Here is a 22997-nt window from a genome sequence, read left to right on the forward strand (position 1 = left end):
AATGGCATCAGTGAACTTTTATTTGCCTTGATAACGCAAATACAGTTGTTTAAATCTCCTTCAACCAAATATAAGCAGGAAGTTGTTATTTTGCTTATCTATCATGTGACAAATGCAGGAAGTGCTCACCATGCATGACAGTAAGGAGAGTCTGTTTAAGCATGTCTCAATACACACCAAACTGTCAAAATACTCACTCACACATGCAATTAGATCTTTTTCTCTTAAAGGGGTCATATGATGCAATTTCATTTTTTCCTTTCTCTTTGGAGTGTTACAAGCTCTTGGTGCATAAAGAAAATCTGTAAAGTTGTAAAGAGGATTGTGTCACGGTTCTATCTGTATTTCTTGTAGGAACATCTAGAAGAACTGCTTTTACGAGACATTTTTATCGTGGCAATCATCTTTGAATCAGATATGCATTGTTAGTCTAAGACAACAGCCACATCAGCCAGTGCAACCTTGACAAAAAATGGGTCATGCGCTGATTTCACACCCCCTCTTAGTCACACTTTCCTATAAATGAAGACAGAAAGCCCTAAAATAAATAAATACAAAAGAAAACAACAACAAAAATGGCATCAGTGAACTTTTATTTGCCTTGATAACGCAAATACAGTTGTTTAAATCTCCTTCAACCAAATATAAGCAGGAAGTTGTTATTTTGCTTATCTATCATGTGACAAATGCAGGAAGTGCTCACCATGCATGACAGTAAGGAGAGTCTGTTTAAGCATGTCTCAATACACACCAAACTGTCAAAATACTCACTCACACATGCAATTAGATCTTTTTCTCTTAAAGGGGTCATATGATGCAATTTCATTTTTTCCTTTCTCTTTGGAGTGTTACAAGCTCTTGGTGCATAAAGAAAATCTGTAAAGTTGTAAAGACTAAAGTCTCAAATCCAAAGAGATATCCTTTATAAAATTTAAGAGTCAGCCACGCCTACCTAAAACGGCTCGTTCGAACACGCCCCCACATATCTACCTCACTATGTGGGAAGATTTGCATAACGTTCACGCAAAGAAAGAAGGCGTAACTTTTATTCTCGCTGTAGTATTGTTGTTGCCGCCGCTTCCATGTCCTGAAGACGCTGTGTTTTTCGTTGTGAAAGCGAAACTACTTTGTTTGATCTTCCAAAAGAGGACGATATCCGCTTCGTCATGCCTGGATCTGATCCATGCTGGTCGCTGAGGAAATACATCAACTTAGTGCTGTGGATCGCCGGCACATTTTATGGAGGACTGTTTATTGATCCTGGGAGAGTAACGTTAGACTAAAATGCCGGCAGTTCTGACTCACGTAAGTACGTTTTCTTTTATCATTTGCCACTGATGATTCAAACGCGAGTTTTGGACAGTGTGGAGTAGCACTTGTTGTTTGTCATTTCTCTGATCACAAATGCAGACAGGGTTTTATGTTTACGCGGCACGATGCAATGCAACGCAACGCGTAAAAAGACAGTATAAGTCATTATAATCAGTAATTATGTCCCCACTGGATGCAACAAATGCCTAGTTTGTAATGGGTTTTAATGTTTTTGTGTTGTCGCTCCGGCTGGGACACGCCATCACAGTATGGTAAGGGGCGTAACATTTCCGTCTCACGCTTGAGGTATTCGACCAATCACAACGCACTGGATAGCTGGCCAATCACAGCACACCTCGCTTTTTCAGACCGATGAGTTTTGTAAAAGTCGACACGTTTCAAAAATGTGGGGCATAGAGGAGAAACAATAATGTAGAGTATGTGGAAAATAATGTGTTTTTTTACTTTAAACTGCATAAACACATTTCATTACACCAAATACACAAAATAATGTTCTTTTTAGCAACATCATAACCCCTTTAATATACATATATCTGAATTTTAGGAAAATACACTGAAATCATGTAACATGATAACACAGGCATGCTAAGATTTGTTTCATCATAATCTGGATCTCATGACAACTAGGGCAAGGCGGGGAAGTTCTGGTAAATTCATAGAATGTGGAAAAACAAGCACTGGAAATGCTGATCATAATGCATTGCATTTCTCATTATAGACATGAAGATAGAAGTCATACATTCGCATTCCCAGTGTACAACTAAAATTTCCTCTTGAATCCTTAAGATCAAGACAAAGTGAATGTAAGAGATCATACAGCCCTTTATTTCCATTCAGACTGAATTCATTCTTGTTAACCTATATTACACAGTACACATCCAGTGCTCTTCCTATCAGTTCTTATTTGTTTCTTCATCTTCCTCATCTTCACTACTGCTGGATTACCCAAACAGGTCTTTTCCACAAGCAGTGCTGGATTTTGTTTGTGCATCTTGTTTGCTGACCGTCATGGTGATTAGAGTAGACATAACACTAAAGCCCAAAAGCAGTGTGCTGTTGTCGGGTCCATGCAGAAAGATGGTCTGGATCTTTGAGTCAGGTGTGAAGACAGACAACAGCGTTCCATTGTCCAGGTCCCACATACTCACTGCTTCTGTTAAACAAATAATTCAAAGGATTGAAAGATGCATCTGTATAAATAAGGCATGCTCGCAAATGTTGGCAATTTTTTCATCTCATTCTAGTATCTCAAACTCAAACACAAAAAAATATTAATCTTACTGTGAAGATGCAAAGACCCTATTCTAAGATATCACCACCACATCCCATATTAACCTTTAAAGTTTGAATCTTATTCTTGACCCAGATTAAATTGATATCATCAAGAACAAGTCAACACAAGTATGAGCAAAGGTCTACTGTACCTGATAATAAAATAGCCTTGGATTGTCCTTCAGTGATAAAGAGCAAGCTGGACCAGTTAAGATTTAAACTTCCATAGCCAGAGATGGTTTTATGTTTCCTTCGGAACGGCTTAACCTGAGTTTTATGAAAAAAAGTTATTTTAAAGAATGTTTAAGAGGGCAACAATAACCCATGTTCTTAAGAGCTACATGTATTTAAAAATAGAAATACATATCTATGTACACTACAGGTCAAAAGTTTGGAATGATGAAGATTTGACACTTTGTCATTTTTAAAGTATATTAAAATAGAAAACAGTTCATTTAAATTGAAATAATATTTTACAATATTACTGTTTTATTCAATATTACTGTATTTGTGATCAAACAAAAGCAGCCTTTGTGAGCATGAAACTTTTCAAAAACATAAAAAATTACTATAACTATTATATTATTTTTTATTAATTATTCCAAACCAGTAGTGTATATATATATATATATATATATTAGAAAAAAGCTATGATATAAGTGAACTGGTTTTGAACATTGCAGTTGGGGTGGCACATACTTGTTGAATCCTGCAATGCCGAAAACCACTTTGCAGGCATCATCGCATATAGCAATGCAACGGATTCCAGGTTCATTTTTCAATCTCTTCCGCACCTTTACGTATATAAGGAACATTCATCTTACTGAATATATAGAGAAGATGAATTCTATCTTAAAGCAAATACTAAATGTAAAGATTTAACTGATGGACCTGAAGTGAGCAATGTGCCCACTTCTTTTTGATTAAAAATTACATGATTTAAAAAAAATGCTAGACATCTTTAAACAGATTTGCATACTCTGCCCTGCTGTGTGTCCCAAACAGTGAGGTATGGAGGATGCTGGGCCTCACTGTAGTTGGAGACCACCAAGTATCCTCCAGTGTGAGTGATCGCTGCAGTACGGAGACTCGAAAGGGACCAGCGGTCCTCCAGGGTGTGCAGATGCTCCTCAGAAACCACACTGAAAATGTTGAGATGATGGGCAAAATAAGAGCATATGACCACCTAAGTGATACACAGAGAAAAATGAGAGAGAATGAGATATTCAAAGATGGAATCGATGCATTTCAGTTCAGTTCACAAACAAGTAGATCACATATGGTTTATTATTTCATAATTCAGGAAAGATTAGTGTTTTTGTTTATTGGTCAGCTGTCTTTCTACCTGCTCATCTCCTCTGAGAAGCGCTATAGAGTTGAACTTCTCTTTTTCGAGGCGCTGCTGTTCATCTTTCTCTCTCTTCATCTCACGCTCCTGTCGCCTCCTTTTTGCGGTCTGGGTTTCGGTGCGCCTGTCCCATGGCATTACTAGACCTGTGCAACAAGTTCAGACTATGAGGATTTTTTCTTTTATGTTGAATATGGTATGAAAATCTATGTGGGGCTAAGATGTTGTACAAATGCAATGGTAAACTCAAGTATCATGAGGTTCATATGCTGTTTTAATACCTGTCTTCTCTTTTGAGGACATAATCTGGGAATGTCTGTCCATGCTGGAGAGCAGGGTTTCTTTGTAGGACTAGGTCTTGATACGTCCTTTAATGTAGCCAGAGTCCAGATCCCACAATATCAGATGATCCCTACATGCCATATTCATGCAATCTAGTAGTATAGTAATTTTCTGTTTCTGCTGAATGAGGAAGTGAGTTCTTACCATGTTTCTGAAAGGCCCAGCAGTATTTCACCATCTAAGAGCCGATAGTCTTGTCGAGGACAGGACATGATGAACAGTCCAGTCTGTTTCTTAATGTAGCTCTTTTTAAGAAGGTCATACACCAGCAATGTCTACAGAAAAAAAGTGCAACAGTTTGCAGGGCAGTAAAACACTTAGGTAATTTTACTTAAAGGGTTAGTTCACCCAAAAATTTAAATTAGACTTTGTTTTACGCACCCTCGAGGCATCCTAGGTGTATATGATTTTCTTCTTTCAGACGAATCCAGTCGGAGTTATATAAAAAATTGTCCTGGCTATTCCAAGCTCTATCATTGCAGTTAGCGGGTGTTGCAGTTGAACAGTCCACAAGTCGTCAAATAAAGCTCGCGCATTCATAATACAACGTGCCTCACATGGCTCCGGGGGGTGAATAAAGGCCTCCTGTAGTGAATCCATGCGTTTTTGTAAGAAAAATATCCATATTTCAAACGTAATAAACACTTTTCTCTCACTTCCGCTGACTGTCATACACTAAAGCAGTTCCGGCGGTGTGTGATTATTTGCTTATTTTTGTCCCTTTTATTTTTTTCTACATTTTACTGATCGGATTGATTTACTGATAAATTTAAAATTACACTGATCATTAATAGCTAATGATCCATTTTAGTGTAAACTGTATTTGAACACAACAATGGTCCTTCATCCTTGTGAAGAGGCATCTCATGAGTCACCACAAAAGTGACCGAAAGCAATGTGTTTTAATTAATTAGAGACATTACTGAAGATGGATTTGATGCATGGTGTGAGCGTGGTTGATAAACATAATCAACTGTACTCAAATGGCAAACAACTATACAATCAGCTCCACATTCTAGATTCTCACAGTACCGGGACAAGTGCTTTGACACACTACATACCTGATTTAGAGGGAACTTTTTAAACTTTCCAGCAAAAGAGAGCTTTCTTTTTGTACATATAACAATAAAAAAAGGCCTAAATTAAGATTCATGTATTTGAATTGCATAAAAATTCCATTCATTTGGATAACGCAGTTTTAACATAAACTAATAAACTTAATGTGATGAATATTTGTCATGAATATTTGTACATAAATGAAACTGGTAAGGTTTCTGCACTCAAAAAAAAATTGTTTATTAACTTTGCATCTACTTGATTTTCTTTAAATAATCATATTTCCAAAATGCATTAATTAAATAGTTTAGAATAAGCATAAATCTGTTAATTGTGTGAAAAAAATGTAATTCAATACCGTTAAAAATATAAAATGGCTAGCTGTGGGACAAGAAATATTCATTTAGTTCAAATGTATGATATTAGAAAAAATGTATTGATAAATAAATAAACCTGGTTATTGTGTATTGAAAACACATTCAGTTCATTAGTACTGTTACAGAAATCTCACTGCCGTGGTAAAACTAGGTGGTGTCTGTAGAACAGTAGCAGTAACTGAGGTTATAATTGTAATATTATGCACAGAAAATGTGCATAAACATTCTGGTCCTCAAAAATATCTTGTGCTAACTCATTGTGTTTACAGTTATAAACTGCAAATAGAGTGGCCATATGTATGTGAGCTGTTCAGAGGACTTTGTACCTTGGATATCTCTGCATGGTTACAATCTCCGCTGTGCCGTCGCTGTGTGCTTTGTGCACGTTGTATGTGAGTGTTTGGTCATTTATTCTGGATCCCAGGTTCCACATCCGTAAGAATCGCTCTCCGGGACAGAAACCCACACAGTACCGCAGGTCAGAACACACACCTGCCATATGGTGAAGAAGAACTGTGTTGACACATACATGCAAATACAGCTGAGTTGAAAAAATAACATGAACAACAGACATGGCTAAAATGGCTCCTGTGCCACGTGTGTCAAAGTAGTGAAAGTGCCTGTAAAGCATAATGCTGTTTACCGTAGAGGTATGATTTGTTTTAATTGTATGTTAATTCCACATGAGCTATTGAGTCATATTTCACCATAAAATATATATATATAAATAAATATATATATATGTTTTTAATTGTTTGCATATTTGTTACACTTAAAAGATTCAGATCATCAAACAAATTTTAATATTACCCAAAGATAACCTGAGTGTATATATATATATATATATATATATATATATATATATATGTGTGTGTGTGTGTGTGTGTGTATTGCATTAATGAAATTAAGCTTTCATTATTTGCATGAAAATGAATTTTCCTCCCTAAATTCTCATTACTGTAGTACATGGGTGTTTTACTTTCAAGATTGTTTGTCTCATCATTCTCAGTGATCAATGAAAAGCTTTTACTGCTTGACTGGATAAGGGTAATATAGTTAACTAAAACTAAAACCATAAAACAAATCATTTTTACTTTAAATAAAATAAACATTAACTGAAAAAAATTTAAAAAATAAGTCAAACTTGAATATTCAAGCTGTTTATTAATTTTTCCACCCATGAACAAAAAACGAAAATTTAAGCTGAATTCTCATTTTTCGTTTTTAGGAAAAAAACAAAAAAACGAAAAAGGAGCCGTTTTCTCATTTTTCTACTTTCAATATTAAATAAAAAAATGAATGATCGAATGATACACTGATTAAACTAGCTACCAAACAACATTTCTTTAAAAAAAAAAACTCTAATTCTAAATATATAACGAAACTATGGTAGTATATCAATAATATTAAAATAACACTGGTCTGGACACAATACTTTTAGTTATTATTTTTTTATGTATTATGTATCTGTATAAATTATAGGCAATACAACAAATGCTACGATTATATATAAACAGTTTATTATTTAAATGATATATGCTGTATTGCAGTACAGTAATGAGACTGAACTCAAACAGTGTGTGTTTGTTTTGACAAAAGAGTCATAATGCTGTTCAGTGCTGGAGGCCATAATATTTAACAGGTTTATTGACTAACCATGAGCCAGCAGGCCAGGAAACCATGCAATGTGTTTATGGTTTTCAGTCTCAAGGTTCCAGATAATAATCTCTGTGGTGGTGCTGTGAGGGGCGGGACAAAAGTCCACAATGTGGGACCTGCCCCCTGCAATGGTGACCTGTGAAATGTAGTCCTGGCTGCAACCCAAGGTAGCGCGCAGGTACTGGAAGGATGCTGTGCTGAAGAGTTCAATGTGAATGATTTCACTCTGTCTTTTATAGGGGTATCTGTAAAAACCAAAGAGTTTGATATAATAGATAGTAAAGACTCAGGGTCACACGTTTGGGTAAATTATTTAACATTACCTGCAGAAGAGCAATAAATACTGAGAGCTGATCGCTACGGCTTGTATAGAGACACAACTCCACCTTTAGCATTGAATATTGCCGCCTCTCCTCCATCCCTGCAAATGAGAATTGAAGCAAGAAACAAGAAATTGCATCAAAGTATGGCTTCACATATAATATTTGTTCAAACATTTTTTACCAGTCGTAAATTAGTTTTTTAAAAGTCATTTTTCAAGAATCCTAAAAGCCACAAAATATTAAGCAACATAACCGTTTAATTGTATTATTATACAAGAAGGTCTCTTGAGCTGCAAATCAGCATATTAGAATGATTTCTGAAGGATCACGTGACACTGTAGACTGGAGTAATGATGCTGAAAATTCAGCTTTGCCATCATAGGAATAAATTGCATTTTAAAATATATCAAAACAGAAAACCATTGTAATAATATTTCACAATATTTGCTATTTTTACTGTAATTTTTAATCAAATAACTGCAATCTTGGTGAGCGAAAGAGCTTTCTTAAAAAAATATTTTTAAAATCTTTCAAACTTTTGAATAGTAGTGTATATATTTTCAAGATTGTTATGCATGTGACATGAGTAACAGTGCTGCGCTTTAATTACTCACAAGTTGCATGTTTGATGCCAAGCCCTAAATAGTTTTTAACTGTGCCATTCTTTAATAACATCCTCTTAATCAAAGCCTCTGTTACATTATGGCACGTTCACAAAATAATTTGTGCTGAAATGTGCCACAGAAACAAGTTCAGATTGAAATACATTTCAGCTGCTTTTTCCTAACATTGGGATCCTTAGGAGGCCAAGCAAAGCAGCAGGTGCTACATGCAAATGGAAACAGCACAAAGTTTGGCACATTTTCCCATATCTTTCTCTTATCATACTTCTTCCGGTGTTTAGTAATAATAGCACCTATCCTATGGGTAAAGTTTTTGAACTCTCAACAGGAGTCACTGACGTGTAAATGTGGGCAGTTTGCTTAAATGTATTCTTCTGTCTGCGGTCAGAAAGCTGCTGAAGTATTAAAAAAAAACATTTGCAGCTTAGTTTCATTTTGAACTGGGGAGGAAGTTTGGGGTTCTGCCAGTATGTTTCCACAGTACAGTGAACTCTTTTAGCACAAAGTATTTGATTTCTCATGACATGGCTCCTGCTGTTTTTGAGGACATAGGAAATCATTAGGGAGAGAGAGATAAAAAAAGGGAACTGGCACACAACAAGTGCCATATCCTGACCGTTATTCCTCGTATGAATGCTGCATGTGTCCATAGCTCTGATAACTACTGTTATATTAATAAACTTAAACTTTCATATTACTAGTCAACCGGATTTGGTGTATGTGCATGCATGTGATGCTTCCAGCTTAATCACATTAAGAGCAAAGGTTCATTACTCCTTTCAGTCATCTATCCTGATTAATCCATGCTTTTTAATCATGTAATGAAATATGAGAAAGATAAACAGCCTCTGGGAAAGCCTTTACACAATTTTTATTTTTTTATAGCTGCAGTGTTACACGAAACCATCGACAAGAGAAATAACCAGTAGTGCAAACGCGTACACACACACACACACACACACACACTAGAGCTGGGTGAGAAGCAGACCCTTAAATAATACATTGTGTGACCAGACAATATAAATCAGTCCGAGAACAGCGGCATTGTTTTCACACATGGCTGGAAATTAATTATTTAAGAACAAAATACTGAGATGATTAATTTAAATGTACATGTGGTTTTGTGTGCTGTAATAACCTGTAGGCGAAGAGAACATAGTCTTTAACAGAGTGACGAGACACTAAGATGGACTGATCTTTGTGGATGGGCTCAAACTCAAGGTTTACACAACGCAACAGTGAACAGGACACCACAAGATCAAACACCTAGGAGCAAAATAAAAGGCATACAGAGGAAGAGAAACATTGATAATGGCAATGACTGTTAATTGGTTAAATGCAAGTTACCATATACAGTAAAAACTTAATGGATGAATATCACATTATATTTAATTTTACAGTAAAATACTGTCAAACTGATGTTTTTACGCAAGTACAAACTGTAAATTACCATGTAAATTATTGTGATCACATAAGATTACAATTGATATAGTTAGTTTATTCAAATTTTTGTTATCAGTAATTTACATTAGAGTGTTTTTGTTACATTTTATATTATTTAGTCAATGTTTATTGCATTTAAGTTATGTATATTAGTTATATGTATTTAGTACTCTAATTCATCATGTGGCACCTGTATTATTAAAGTGAATATCAGTCAATTTTAAGACAAAAGGCTGATTTGGTAAAACATGGAATTTTTAAATGCAATTTATTTAAAAATATGCCTTTTTTTACTGTACATTTAACAGGATTTGTTTTGTTTTTTTTACTGTACAGTGTATACATAACATATAAGAAGACTGGTCCGGTTTCACCTTAACCAGGTGACTTCCGTCATAAAAAACCACCAGCAACCGTCCATCGCAGGCAGTTGTGATCACAGGAACATCCAGAGAAACCTTCTCCATGTACAGCACCTTCCCAGAATCCACCTCTCTCACCTGCAGGCAGTGGCCCATCTGTAGCACTAGCACACTGTCATCCAAACAGAGTCAGCAGCCCAGTCTCCTGCAGATCCATAAGCTCTTGGTAAGGACCTCGCGGGTCTTGTTTGCTCATCCAGATGCCAAAGATTTAGCAATCCATCAGAGGAGCATGAAACGATGTCATGCCGACCATGAGCAAGAGCTGTCACAGCACTCATATGACCCAGTTAAATATGAGTCAGGATGTTAAGGACAGATCATTCAGCCATTATGTGATAAAGAATCTTATTTTAGAGTTCTATGCATTTGTCATAAACCACTGCAGGTTGTACATCTGTTCACTCGTGAGGTCAATCTGTAGGCCAAAATGGAAGAATAATTCACCATGGGTTCCCTATGGAGTTTTCTATGGGTTTTCAGAAAGGTGGCCTTATTTTTTTTTTTGTAAAATAAGGTGTGGTTGAAAACACTTCAAAAGACTTGTTGTTCTGCAACAAACAGTACATTCCACACAACCAGTTCTCAAACGTGAATTTTGAAACCACTGCCTTAAAAATGCTAACAAGACAGCTGTGTGCTTAATTCCACGTGACACCTCATTTGTCGAACCGCATAAATTCACTTCCTTATTCTGCTTGCAGAAAGCGGGCGGTAGTGTTGGCACTATGAATAAAATCCATATTAGCAGTCCATGTATTCGAGAATTGCAAGAAATGTGTTAAGAAATCAAAAATAAAATAAGCTAGCTTTCTTTAAAAAGCGAATCTCTGGGAGTGATTTTAGATGAGGTTTGTAGAGGTTTTCACTCCTCACAACACACTGAAGAATGATAGCATGCTGAGCAGTGTTATTTCAGCATATCATATTATTTATTAGTTATATTTTGAAGTAGCTTTTATTTTTCCATTTTTGGTTTTCATCTTAATTTTAGCTTGTTTTAGTCATTTTGTTACGTGTTATTTTAATATTTCTTACTTATTTTTATTTGAGATTTAGTAAATTTATTACTTAAACTTATTTTCAGTTTCTCTTTTTTAAAGTTTCAAATTTTTTTTATAAAAAAGATATACTGTGTTTATATTACATTTTATTTCAGCTTTATTTCAATTACTGAATTGAACTATTTTAATAGTTTTAGTTAACAATAACAACACTGATGTAGAGTTTATTTTGTTATTTCAAAGCCAAACTGTTGCCTACGTTTTGTGTGAAGCACCAGTTTATGTGCTTGTCAACTGATCTCATTGGACAACCGCTGTAGTATGTATCTGGTAACTTATCAACTTATATTTTTAAAGCATACAGTTAATTCAAAATTCACACACAGGAGTTATGACTGTGTGTATTTTATGTCTCTTCATGTAATATTGACCACAGACCTTAATTTACTCATAAATCTGAAACCATCATTTTAAACCCCCCTAGGATATTCCCAAAGAAACCCAAGGCTCTCAGACTACAGTCTGACCAGTGCCATTGAGAATAATGTGTCATGTATGATTTTACATGTATATGGCACTTAAAATACACTTAAAATCTAAGAATCAGAACTTGGACATACATTAAGCCAAAATCACTGACTGAATGGTGATGCTGGGAAACTGATCCTCCAGTAGATGCCCAGAAATTCAATATGTGTACCTGAAAGGAGGGTGTGTATGAGTCCACCTGGAGGAAACAGACAGGTTTAAGAGGGCACGAGAACTGGTAGGGAAGAGCTCTTGCACAGTGCCAACACATCATGCAGAAAAGAGTATTGTCTTGGGTCACCTGAAACAACACGTACATAGACATATGACTTCATGTTTGACATATATATATATATATACATACATATAAATATTCTTTTATGCTCCTCATAAGAAATAAAGTCATACAGAAACGACATAAGGGTGAATAAATGATGACCTATCATTCCTGAACTATCCCTGTATTCCCCATAATATCAAAAAACTATTTTTAAATTTATTTATGATAGAAATTTGAATATCTCTCTCTCTCTCTCTCTCTCTCTCTATATATATATATACCTGTATATATATATAATATAAATAAAAATATTTATGTATATTATTATTATTATTATTATGTATATTTATGTATATATGGCACGTTATTTTTAGACAATTTTAACTCCATAATATCAAACAGCTATTTCTGCACACACAAAAAAAGAGCTCATAATCATACTTCTCTGTAATGACGGCAGCTTTAAGGTCCTCCTCGACATGATAGGTGGACAGAGCCCACAGTTTATGCAGCAGGAACTCGTAGTTAAACAGACACTGTGTGAGTAAAGGAATAATCTGCTTGGAGTGGATGTAATGATACGGCAAACAGTGGAGCTTGCGCAAATTAAATTCATAGCACCTCCTTCCCTTCTCTTTCCTGATCCAGGCTAGCGGCTGAAAAACTTCACTGTTTGGGACGTTCCCATTAAAGTAATCTGCAAAGTCTGTATGTACAGCTTTTATAGAGTCTGCTGTTGGTGCGTATCGCTGCAGGACGATGCAGGCAAACTCTGTATGAGTCCAGCGCAGCACCCACGTGCAGTCACTTTCCACTTCTGTGACGTACCCTTTCAGACCATGCAGCAGTCGTGCCACAAATGCATAAGGCACTGGGGAGTATTTAGAAACGGGGTGTGTCTGATGATGCAAAACCACCATCTCACGTACGCCCCAAAAGCACCAAAAGTTCCTCCTCTGTGACACCAGAACAGGACAGTGATATGAGCAAAGCTGTGCGTTGCACCAAACACAGCACATGTTCTGCTCCAAACTAACAATGACGTTAGTTAAACAAAAAGTTTATTTGGATCCGTAGGGATTTTGAGACTATCTTTTGGTGTGAAGTAACTCGATTTCCTGGTCTCAGCATAGGCTAAATTGAGGTAGAGAGGGAATGGACAGGATAGACAGGACTGGAATAACAGGCTCCACTGGTTTTCAGTCAGTTGGCAAAAATCTGATGCTAGTCTTGACACCAGTCCTGATGTAATGTCCTCACGGTTAAGGGCGGGTAGGGACAGGACACTGACCTTAACTTGGGACTGGAAAAAAAGAGAAAGAGACAAGAAACTGATTGCCCTTAAAAAACAATCATTCCTTTGATCATTATCTTCACTATATTTTTAAAAAATAAAATAACATCTTTATAATTAAATAAAATATTTTCTCTAATATATTTAATATTTAAAGTGCACCAGACAGCTTTTTTTGGGGGAAAAATTTTAATTTATTTAGAATTTATTCATCAAGGACCCATTAAATTGATAAGAAGTGATAGCAAAGACATTAATTATGTTACAAAAGATTTCTATTAAAAAAACAGTAGTGTTACAAAAAGTGTATTTAGACAAAACAGTGTTACAAAAGATTTTTCAAATAAATGCTGTTCCTTTTCACTTTCTATTCATCAAAGGATCCTAAAAAACATGTATTCACAAAAATATTATGCAGCAAAACGTTTTTTTTTAACATTGATAACAACAAATGTTTCTGAGCTCAAAATCAGCCAATCAGAATGATTTCTGAAGGATCATGTGACACTGAAGCCTGGGGTTTTTAAAATACAGTGAAAGAGAAAACAGTTATTTTAAACTGTAAAAAATATTTCAATTTTACTGTATTTTTTTTTAAATGCAGCCTTAATAAGCATAAGAGACTTAACATCTTGACGACCCTAAACATTTGAATGGTAGTGTAAATCCTCTATGACCCATCTGCTTACCTGTAGAATAAGAGCACATTTAGATTGCGTGCTGGCAGACAGAATAGTGAAGACGTTTGGCACTGCAGTAAGGTATTACTAAGCCAGGAAAGGTCAGCCTCATGTTCCTCACTCAGATTATCCAGACCATCCAGCACCAGGGTCAAGGGCCTGTCTTCTGTCACCAGGCCCATTAATGAGCACAGCTCACTGGACAACTCTGACAGTGACTGTGAGGAAAAAACATTGACTGTATTTCATAGTGCAACACTATCTGTGAGATAGTCAAGCAATCTCACAATATTATGTATCCAATACGGTGAATTGAATATTTGATTGGTTTTTAAAGTGTTTATGTACCTCAGATATCTCTGTTTTGAGGCTATAGAAGTTGGCTAACTGCAGACACAGGGTCTGGAGAAGCAGACGTACGTTTCTGCTGTCAGATGTCAGACCCACAATGCAGATCAGCACTTTGGCATCCCTATAAATGAAACACAAAAACTGAATTATACTTTAATTCTTAAGTCTACTTTAGTCAGCAAGGTTGCATTAAAGTGACTGTAAAGACATTTATTATGTTACAAAAGATTTCTATTTGAAATAAATGCTTTTTTTTGTTCATCAAAAAATCGTGAAAAAACAAGTTTCTTTGCGGTTTCCATAAAATATATAGATAATAGGAATAAGAATAAATGTTTTTGAGCACCAAATCAGCATACTAGAATGATTTCTGAAGGATCATGTGACACTGAAGACTGGAATAATGGCTGCTGAAAATTCAGCTTTGAGAAGAACAGTGATAAAGTGAGATGAAGAATAGAAGAAAGAATGTGTCATCTTACTTGTTGAGGGATGCAGTGACTGGAAGTGTGAGCAGAGCCGTTCCACATAGAACTAATGAGATCGGTTGTGTTTGGCATTCAGACCCTTCCTTTAACCATTAGGCCACGGGGAAGTCGTGGCCTAATGGTTAGAGAGTTGGACTCGTAACCCAAAGATTGCGGGTTCGAGTCTCGTACTGGCAGGAATTGTAGGTGGGGGGAGTGAATGTACAGCGCACTCACCCACCTTCAATACCATGACTGAGGTGCCCTTGAGCAAGGCACTGAACCCCCAACTGCTCCCTGGGCGCCGCAGCAAAAAAATGGCTGCTCTGGTTGTGTGTTCACAGTGTGTGTGTGTGTTCACTGCTGTGTGTGTGTACACTTTGGATGGGATAAATGCAAAGCACTAATTCCGAGTATGGGTCACCATACTTGGCCACATACCAGCAGACATCTGTCTCATGGATATTAGTGTGTCTCAGCTTGAAAGTAAGATTTAATGAATGATTTTAATTATGCTTTATACATTCAGATATATATATATATATATATATAATTAAAGAGCAATAAACATGGTTTAAGCTTGATAATCCTGATAAGACAATATATTACTATTATTATGAGAATAGAAAGAGAATAGTCATAATTTATCAATCAGAACCCAAGATTAGGCTCCTGAAACATGAATTAATTTTCCAAATTTACTTTAAGGTGAGCTGTGATTTCCAGCTCTGTTTCCACACACACTCTGGATAATGGAACACTCCGATGGCCTAAAATGTTTTTCTATCACATAATTAAGGAAATCACACAATATATTAGCACATACATCTTACAACATATAAATATGGGATCTGTTTTTGAGTAGAATTTAATCTGAAATCTCTCATTCATTTCACACCTTCTTCCTGACGGCTCTGTCCAGGGGCCCGTGAGCCCTCAGACCCTGAGAGAAGAACAGCTCCTGCAGTCTTTGGGCTGTGGTTTGGCCCCTGGTGTGCTGATCCTGAACAAGTCATGCATCTTAAATGATGGAGCAACAAAGTGTGGTACACAAACAGCTCAAATGATTGGCTTCCCCAAGTAAAGTCTTCCACTGCGAAAGAAAGAAACTGTCACAACTGCAGGCTTGTTAATTAAAAAAAGGACAAACACTAATCAATGAAAATGCTTACCTGTATTGCTGACTTTTTGGTAATCCCATTGGAAATGGGAAGGAGGTTGACAACTTCATTCTCCTGTTCAGTTACACATTGGTAACACATGCGTATTAGATGTTATATGATTATGAGAGTTGACTTTGTCTATTTATTTTAATAACTGCACTTTTTAATGCTTTTTAATCAAAGGTTTAGCTGTCATACAAATGATCTATTTTACATTTAAAGGGAGGAAACGTCTTTTGTATTTATAAATACACTTTAAAAGTATAAAATATATTGAATATTGAAAACACAATCTTACCGATTTCTGCTTGTTTCTTTTCGGTACAACTCCATTTCTGTAATATTTCCACGTGACACATGAGTTCGGACAGCAGCCTTCAAACACTGGACTTCATATAAAAAAAGAACTGCTAATAAGTTGTATCCATTTTGCGGTCTTTAATGTGTCTTCTTTAAGTCTGCTTATAAGGAGTCCAAGGTAAAAAAAGGTAAAAAAAATTAAATGTTTTCATTCTAAAGGAGAAAACGACACATTTTTATTTAGTAATTTTTAGAAATATGAAGTAATATATATATATATATATATATTACTTCATATTTCTAAAAATTACTAAATAAAAATGTGTCGTTTTCTCCTTTATCTGTATTTGTGTATTTAATTTTCTGTTATATTTATGTCAACATTTGTTTCATTTAATTATTTATTTTATTTATTCATTTTATATATGATTTCTATTTTCTTAATACCTTAATATTTTATTTAAAAAATGTTATAATAAAAATTAAATTTCATTTTTTCTTTATATATTTAATTTTCTTTCTTCAGATTTCTTCGGGTTCTTGAGCATTACGTCTTTCATTATTTTATTTTTGTCTTTCTTATTTCATTTCATTCTTTCAGTAATAGTTTTCATCATTATGGTCTGCTTTCACAGACAGGACTGAGATTAAGCCAGGATTAGGCTTAAATTATATTAGGACATTTAAGTAGCTTTTAAAAATGTGCCATATAAAAACATTGCTGGTGTGCATCTTGATACAAATCTGTGGCGCTGGCATATTGTCAGACATGTCAGTGCATGCTGCTATCAGTTAAGACTGGTCAAAAATGCATTTTAGTCTGGGACTTGTTTTAAGCTATATTTTATTTTCGTGTTCTGTGCTGTACTCAATCTCCCATGGTGCTTTGCGGCATTGTTATTGTGTCGCGTAAACATGGCCGCGCTGTCAGGCAGCTCCTCGGAGTGCGGCACACTCAAAAAGACTCTAAGCAGGTTGATGTTCAACACGTCTGCTTCCCAAAGAGCACGAACCCGCTCGGAACCGCTGTACGTGATCTCTCTGGAGCGCTACGGCAGAGACGCGGACTTCGGGGTCCGTTTCCCGGACAGTATTTCGATGTCAGAGAGTCTGTTTGACGCCACAATCACGGATGGAGACTGTAAGATCCGCGTGTCTCTGGATCCCGCTGTCAACAGACTCATCAGCGTGAATAAACTCCACTGCGGCTCCGTCATACGGCATGTGGAGCTCAGCCGCGGGGAAGAGAGCGACGGAGACGGCGGCTCTTTTCATGCGTGCAGTCTGGAGGTGGACAAACTCTCGGGCGGTGATGCCGCTCTGAGGGCGCTCTCATCCGTCAATGTGAGGTCCATTCCGTGGATGGGAGCAGAGCCGAGCGCAGGTCCACTCAGAGCCCGCAGAAGCTCCTACCTGCCGCTGTGGGATAATCACGACTTCTATGGAGAGATGTGGCGGGACGCGCCTCCCTCTGAACCCGACGCAGAGGACTCAGAGGATGAGATAGGTGGTGTGTAGCCTACTGTACGTGCATGGGCTGTAAGCTGCCTACCTAGGCAGCAGCATTTGAGGGAATCACTCACTTATAAACAGATAACTTGGGAACCATGGTTTTTACCTAAATACCTTCCCTATAAAATACTTTTGTATTATTAACTGAATTCAAACATTAAAACCTTTAACATTAATACTTTTAACACATTAAAAAAAAGAACATGATTTTTTTTAAACTGTAAATAACACTTTTTATAACCTTTCCGACAAAATTTTGATTATCTTAAAGGGATAGTTAACCCCAAAATGAAAATTAGCCCATGATTTACTCACCCTCAAGCCATCCTAGGTGTATATGACATTCTTCTTTCAGACGAATCCAATCGGAGTTGTATTAAAAATTGTCCTGGCACTTCCAAGTTTTATAATGGCTGTGGGCGGGTGTTGCTGTTCAACAGTCCAAAAGAAGTCCAATAAAGTGCTTCCATCCATCATAAAAAGTGCCTCACACGGCTCCGGAGGGGGTGAATAAAGGCCTCCTGTAACGAAACGAGGCATTCTTATAAGAAACATATCCATATTTAAAACGTAATAACCACTTATCTGAAGCTTGCGCTAACTGTCATACGTGAAAACCATTCCGGGCGGATGACGTAGGTGTAGTGTAAGCGCCGGTGAGAAGTGATGAACGCGGAAGCAGAGAGGAGAGAACAAAACAAAACACTGTTCACGAATTAGAAGTACAAAATGAGGGTTTGTAAAGAAAAATGTTTCGATATACGCTAAGAGGAGACTGGTTTTCCTTTGCTAAAGTAAGGTAACTTCCTTTGCTCCTGTAAACAAACATTGGATTTCGCGAGACTAGCATATTCTCACAGGCGCTTACGCTATGCCTATGTCCTACGTCATCTGCCCGGAACAACTTCCGCGGACGACAGTTAAGGTTGAAAAAAGTGGTTATAAGGTTTTAAATATGGATATGTTTCTTACAAGAATGCATCGATTTGCTACAGGAGGTCTTTATCCCCCCCCCCCTCCCCCCTCTGGAGCCATGTGAGGCACTTTTTATGACGGATGGATGCACTTCATTGGACTTCTTTTGGACTGTTGATCAGCAACACCCGCCCACTACCATTATAAAGCTTGGAAGAGCCAGGACAATTTTTAATATAACTCTGATTGGATTCGTCTAAAAGAAGAAAGTCATATACATCTAGGATGGCTTGAGGGTGAGTAAATCATGGGCTAATTTTCATTTTTGGGTGAACTATCCCTTTAAACCGTATTTTAACTTTTTTAAAAACATTTTCTAAAACATTTTAAAGAAAAGAAGTGTGGACAAGCACTTTTACTGTGTACTTTACTGAAGCTCAAACAGCAGATCATGGCTCTCAAAATGCCAATATCTAAAACAGTAAGCCGGTTTATGAGTGTGATGTTGTAATGGAATTCTTTAACACCGTTAATTCTTTAATACATTTTAGGTAAGCAAATGATGAGAATAAAAGGGTGTGTGACAGGAGGATAGAATATGATGAGCAAATCTAAGAATGTGATTGCCAAGAACTTTTCTTGCAAGAAAATAAACCATCTTTAAAGACAATTGGACATGTCTGTCTCTTAACCAGTGATATAATTTTTCTTTGCCACAACATGTACTTATAAAGTTCATGCTTATGCTTTTGTTTCTGATGGCAGATATTGGGTCTAAGGTTTCACTCGCAGAAGTACGCAGACGTTTTCTGAGTGGATCTCGGCGGTACCGGGGCACTCTGTGTGTGCGGATCTTTCACAAATCCAGACTGATTTATTACGGGAAAGCAGATCAGAAATGTGAATGTCCTTATAAGGTCAGAGGTCAAATATGAGGCATCCTTTTCCATGCAAATATCTGTTAACTGTAGGAACTTGGTCATGGTAAAATATGTAATAAAATAAATATGGTTTTATCATTTGTAGTAATTTTTGGAAGAATACAAGTTGCTTTGGTAAGAAAGAATCTAATAAGAAGCAGAGATGCTGTATATCAAGTTTCTGCACCGCCGATGTTAGTGATTTTATTGTGCTGGTCGATATTTATTGACTAATATTGTGGGCAGTTCTCATCTCAGCTATTCAGCTTTCCCTTCAACTATGTATCTCATCTGTATGTCATAGTCTAAAATGCATAATTTTAGTTAAGCATCACAGGATTGGTTTGATTTCTTCCATCAAACTGTTTTCCTCAGGCAGAGCTGCAGGTCGGTGACGGCTCATCCAATGCCTGTGTTGTGCTGTGGAACACAGTCTGTCTGGAATGGTACAGAATCCTACATCCGGGTCAGGTTGTAAGATTGTGTTGCTACAGAGTCAAGGAGAGTTACGGCAGCCGCACGGGGCAGGAATCAGAGCCACACATTGGTAGAGAGAACATTATACTCATCTAACATATGAAGTTATGACACTACCGTTCAAAGGTATCGTGTCGGCCAGATTATGTCTTTTACGATTTTTAAGTCTTTTATGCTCACCAAGGCTGCATTTATTTGCTCAACAATGCAACAAAACAGTAATATTGTGAAATATTTGTACAATTTTAAATAACTGTTCTTTTATTTTAATATATTGTCAAGTGTCATTTATTTTTATTTTTATTTTTTTAAATGTCTTCTAAAAAAATTACTGACTTGAACGGTAGTGTATGTTGCAGTATATGAATTATTTATTATTTATAACATGGATGTTATTCATACATATTTTGTTTCTTTGTACCTTCTGTTCATCCTTCAGAGATCAGTCTTAATTCCAGGAACCCCACTGCTCAAATAACTATCATCCCCAAGAACCAGATTTCTCCAGACTGGGTCTTACCTGATCTGCCTCATTCATTCATCTGTGGGTATGTGTACAAAATCACAATCTCAATATCCTCTATAGTCTTGAATTGGAATCAAAGGCTTGTACGGCACATAGAAATGTATAAAGTGATGGTGTTTTACAGGCGGGAGCTTCCCAGTTGTCCACAAGGCCACGTCTGTGATGTCATTGGTGTTGTGATCTTTGTTGGTCGGCCAGAACGTGTCAGGAGGAAAGGTTCGGTACACACAGAAATAGTCTCAATATGTATCTTTAGCCAGAAGACTGAAAACCATTCCCCTTACAGATGGGCAAAGGTCAGAAATCGAGGAGCATCGTTGGCTTCAACTGGCAGACAGAACATCAGACAAGCCAATCATGATCAAGCTTTTCTCCACATCACAGCCTGACATTCAAAGCCGCTTCTATCCAAGTACAAGTCACTTGGTTTTCTCTTTGTTATTCTGTGCTGTTATTACAGACCAATTGTAATACTTTTTTCCTTTTTTTTAATTCAGTGGCGCTGGTTGTCTGCACTAGATTAAAGCTTATTAGAAGTGCAGTTGACAAAGCTACAACTTTTGAATATCTCACCAACACATCGCTGACCCAGGTTTACTGCACAGGTAAATGACACACTTAAACACCTTTATGCATCAGACATATAATATATACTGCTATTCAAATGTTTCAGCTCAGTAAGATTTCAATTTCAAATAAATGCTGTTCTTATTAACTTTTCTATTCATCAAATAATCCTGAAAAAAATGTATCATGATTTCTACAAAAATGTTAACCCAATGAACTTTTTCCAACAGTGATAATAATAATAATGATAAGACATTTTTCTTAAGCACCAAATCAGTATTAGAATGATTTCTGGAGGATCATGTGACACTGAAGAGTAATGATGCTGAAAATTCAGCTTTGCATTACAGGAATAAATGACATTTTAAAATATATTAAAATAGAAACCGATAGAAAATAGAAAAAAATAGAACTTATTTCAGAATTAGAGGAATCCAGTGTTATCATTTTCAAACATGAAAACAGGCACAGGGTCTCACCCCGTGATGCCATACAGAGGGATACGGCCCATCCGGCAGTTTCTCCACTGGCCGAAGCAGGTAGATGAGAGCAGTCTGCTGGAAAAAGCTGCGATTGGAGGATATTTCAGCTACCCGCCACTTCCTGTTTCATTACATAACTTCATGGAAAGCAGACGAGGTGAGAAGCAGAAAACGGTTTGGAAATTTTGCAAGTGTTTATGTAAAAAAAAAACATTTTATTGAATGGACCAAGCATAGAATAATGCCCCCATAATGGCAGCCTGTACTGTTTCGTGTTGATGAAATTAATTCAGTGTTGCTGTACCTCTTGAGGTTTTGATACATTCACTTAGAGCTCTTCCTGTGACTAATTTTAGTGTGTGTTTGCAGGGGAAGCTGGTGTCATCAGTGGAGGAGAGATGAAATTAGAGTGTGAGAAGTTAAATTATAGAGAGAAACGGCAGTTTGCTATTCAGTGTGTGGTCACTGCAGCCTGCTACCATCATAGAGAGGTACGTAGACATAGACAGCGACAAATAACCCTCACTACTATACAGCCAACAACATACTGGGTCGGTAAGATATTTTTGTGTTTTTGAAATAAGACTCTTATGCTCACCAAGGCTGCATTTATTTGATCAAAAATACAGTAAAAATCAGTAATACTGTGAAATATTATTAGTTTAAATAACTGTTTATCACTGTAATTGATTTAAATTTATTTCTGTGTTGGGAAAGCTGAATTTTCATAAATAAGTATGAAATTTTCATAAAATTTTCATAATTTTTTACAAAAACATTGGTAAAATATCTATGTAGGAAAAGTAATAGATTAATTTATGACAAGAGTGCACCTCAAAATGTACATCATAACAGGAGTTCTGACCTTTGTCAAAAAAAGTCTTCTCTGTTGCCTTTTTCTCTATCACACTTTAGAAATCATCAGCAATTATATATCAATTGAAAACTTTAAATCTCAAAATTCATCCTTTGAAACCCATTTTAAAATCAAACATTGCATTACCATGAAAATGGTTCATCAATATCATGTTACAAAATGTTTTTCGTTCATGAATTATAAAAATGTAAGTTTGGATCGTGCACTTTCATGTCTATGTTCAAAAATGTGAGTGACAGTTAAAGGGTTAATATTACAATGTTGATACATTTATTACGGTATTAAAAATGATGGTATTATCTAACCGTGATGCATTTTTCCAGGATTGCTTGATGAATAGGAAGTAAAAAAATATATATAAATAAATAATATATATATATATATAAATATACTGTATATATATTTGCAACATTATAAATGTCTTTACTGTCACTTTTATCAATTTAATGCATCCTTG

At 36.3% G+C, this 22997-nt stretch overlaps 2 protein-coding genes across 2 annotated transcripts in view; one reads left to right on the forward strand and one right to left on the reverse strand.

The window, feature by feature from the left end:
- Positions 1–1870: 1870 nt before the first annotated feature.
- Positions 1871–15817, reverse strand: LOC107558393 (uncharacterized). The gene is given in 25 exon segments (XM_071582312.1): positions 1871–2485; positions 2757–2865; positions 3300–3398; positions 3584–3790; positions 3950–4098; positions 4234–4364; positions 4439–4569; positions 5319–5355; positions 6054–6219; positions 7384–7631; positions 7710–7758; positions 7761–7807; positions 9471–9598; positions 10150–10325; positions 10328–10485; positions 11904–12030; positions 12428–12939; positions 12941–13034; positions 13037–13055; positions 13058–13312; positions 13993–14052; positions 14055–14201; positions 14332–14455; positions 14817–14868; positions 15700–15817. Coding segments are annotated over 25 exon segments (3603 nt in total). The 3' UTR covers positions 1871–2225.
- Positions 15818–17102: 1285 nt separating this feature from the next.
- Positions 17103–22997, forward strand: part of LOC107558426 (uncharacterized protein CXorf57-like) — a 7949-nt gene continuing 2054 nt past the window's right edge. Inside the window, exons 1-9 of the mRNA XM_016242089.1 lie at positions 17103–17774; positions 19457–19608; positions 19987–20158; positions 20528–20636; positions 20739–20830; positions 20901–21026; positions 21112–21219; positions 21647–21820; positions 22033–22154. Of these exons, the coding sequence (XP_016097575.1) occupies positions 17180–17774; positions 19457–19608; positions 19987–20158; positions 20528–20636; positions 20739–20830; positions 20901–21026; positions 21112–21219; positions 21647–21820; positions 22033–22154 (1650 nt within the window). The 5' untranslated portion in view covers positions 17103–17179. The remainder of the gene's footprint in view (positions 17775–19456; positions 19609–19986; positions 20159–20527; positions 20637–20738; positions 20831–20900; positions 21027–21111; positions 21220–21646; positions 21821–22032; positions 22155–22997) is intronic.

This window comes from Sinocyclocheilus grahami, unplaced genomic scaffold (assembly GCF_001515645.1).
Source record: "Sinocyclocheilus grahami isolate Dianchi unplaced genomic scaffold, SAMN03320097.WGS_v1.1 scaffold645.1, whole genome shotgun sequence".
Taxonomy (NCBI): domain Eukaryota; kingdom Metazoa; phylum Chordata; class Actinopteri; order Cypriniformes; family Cyprinidae; genus Sinocyclocheilus; species Sinocyclocheilus grahami.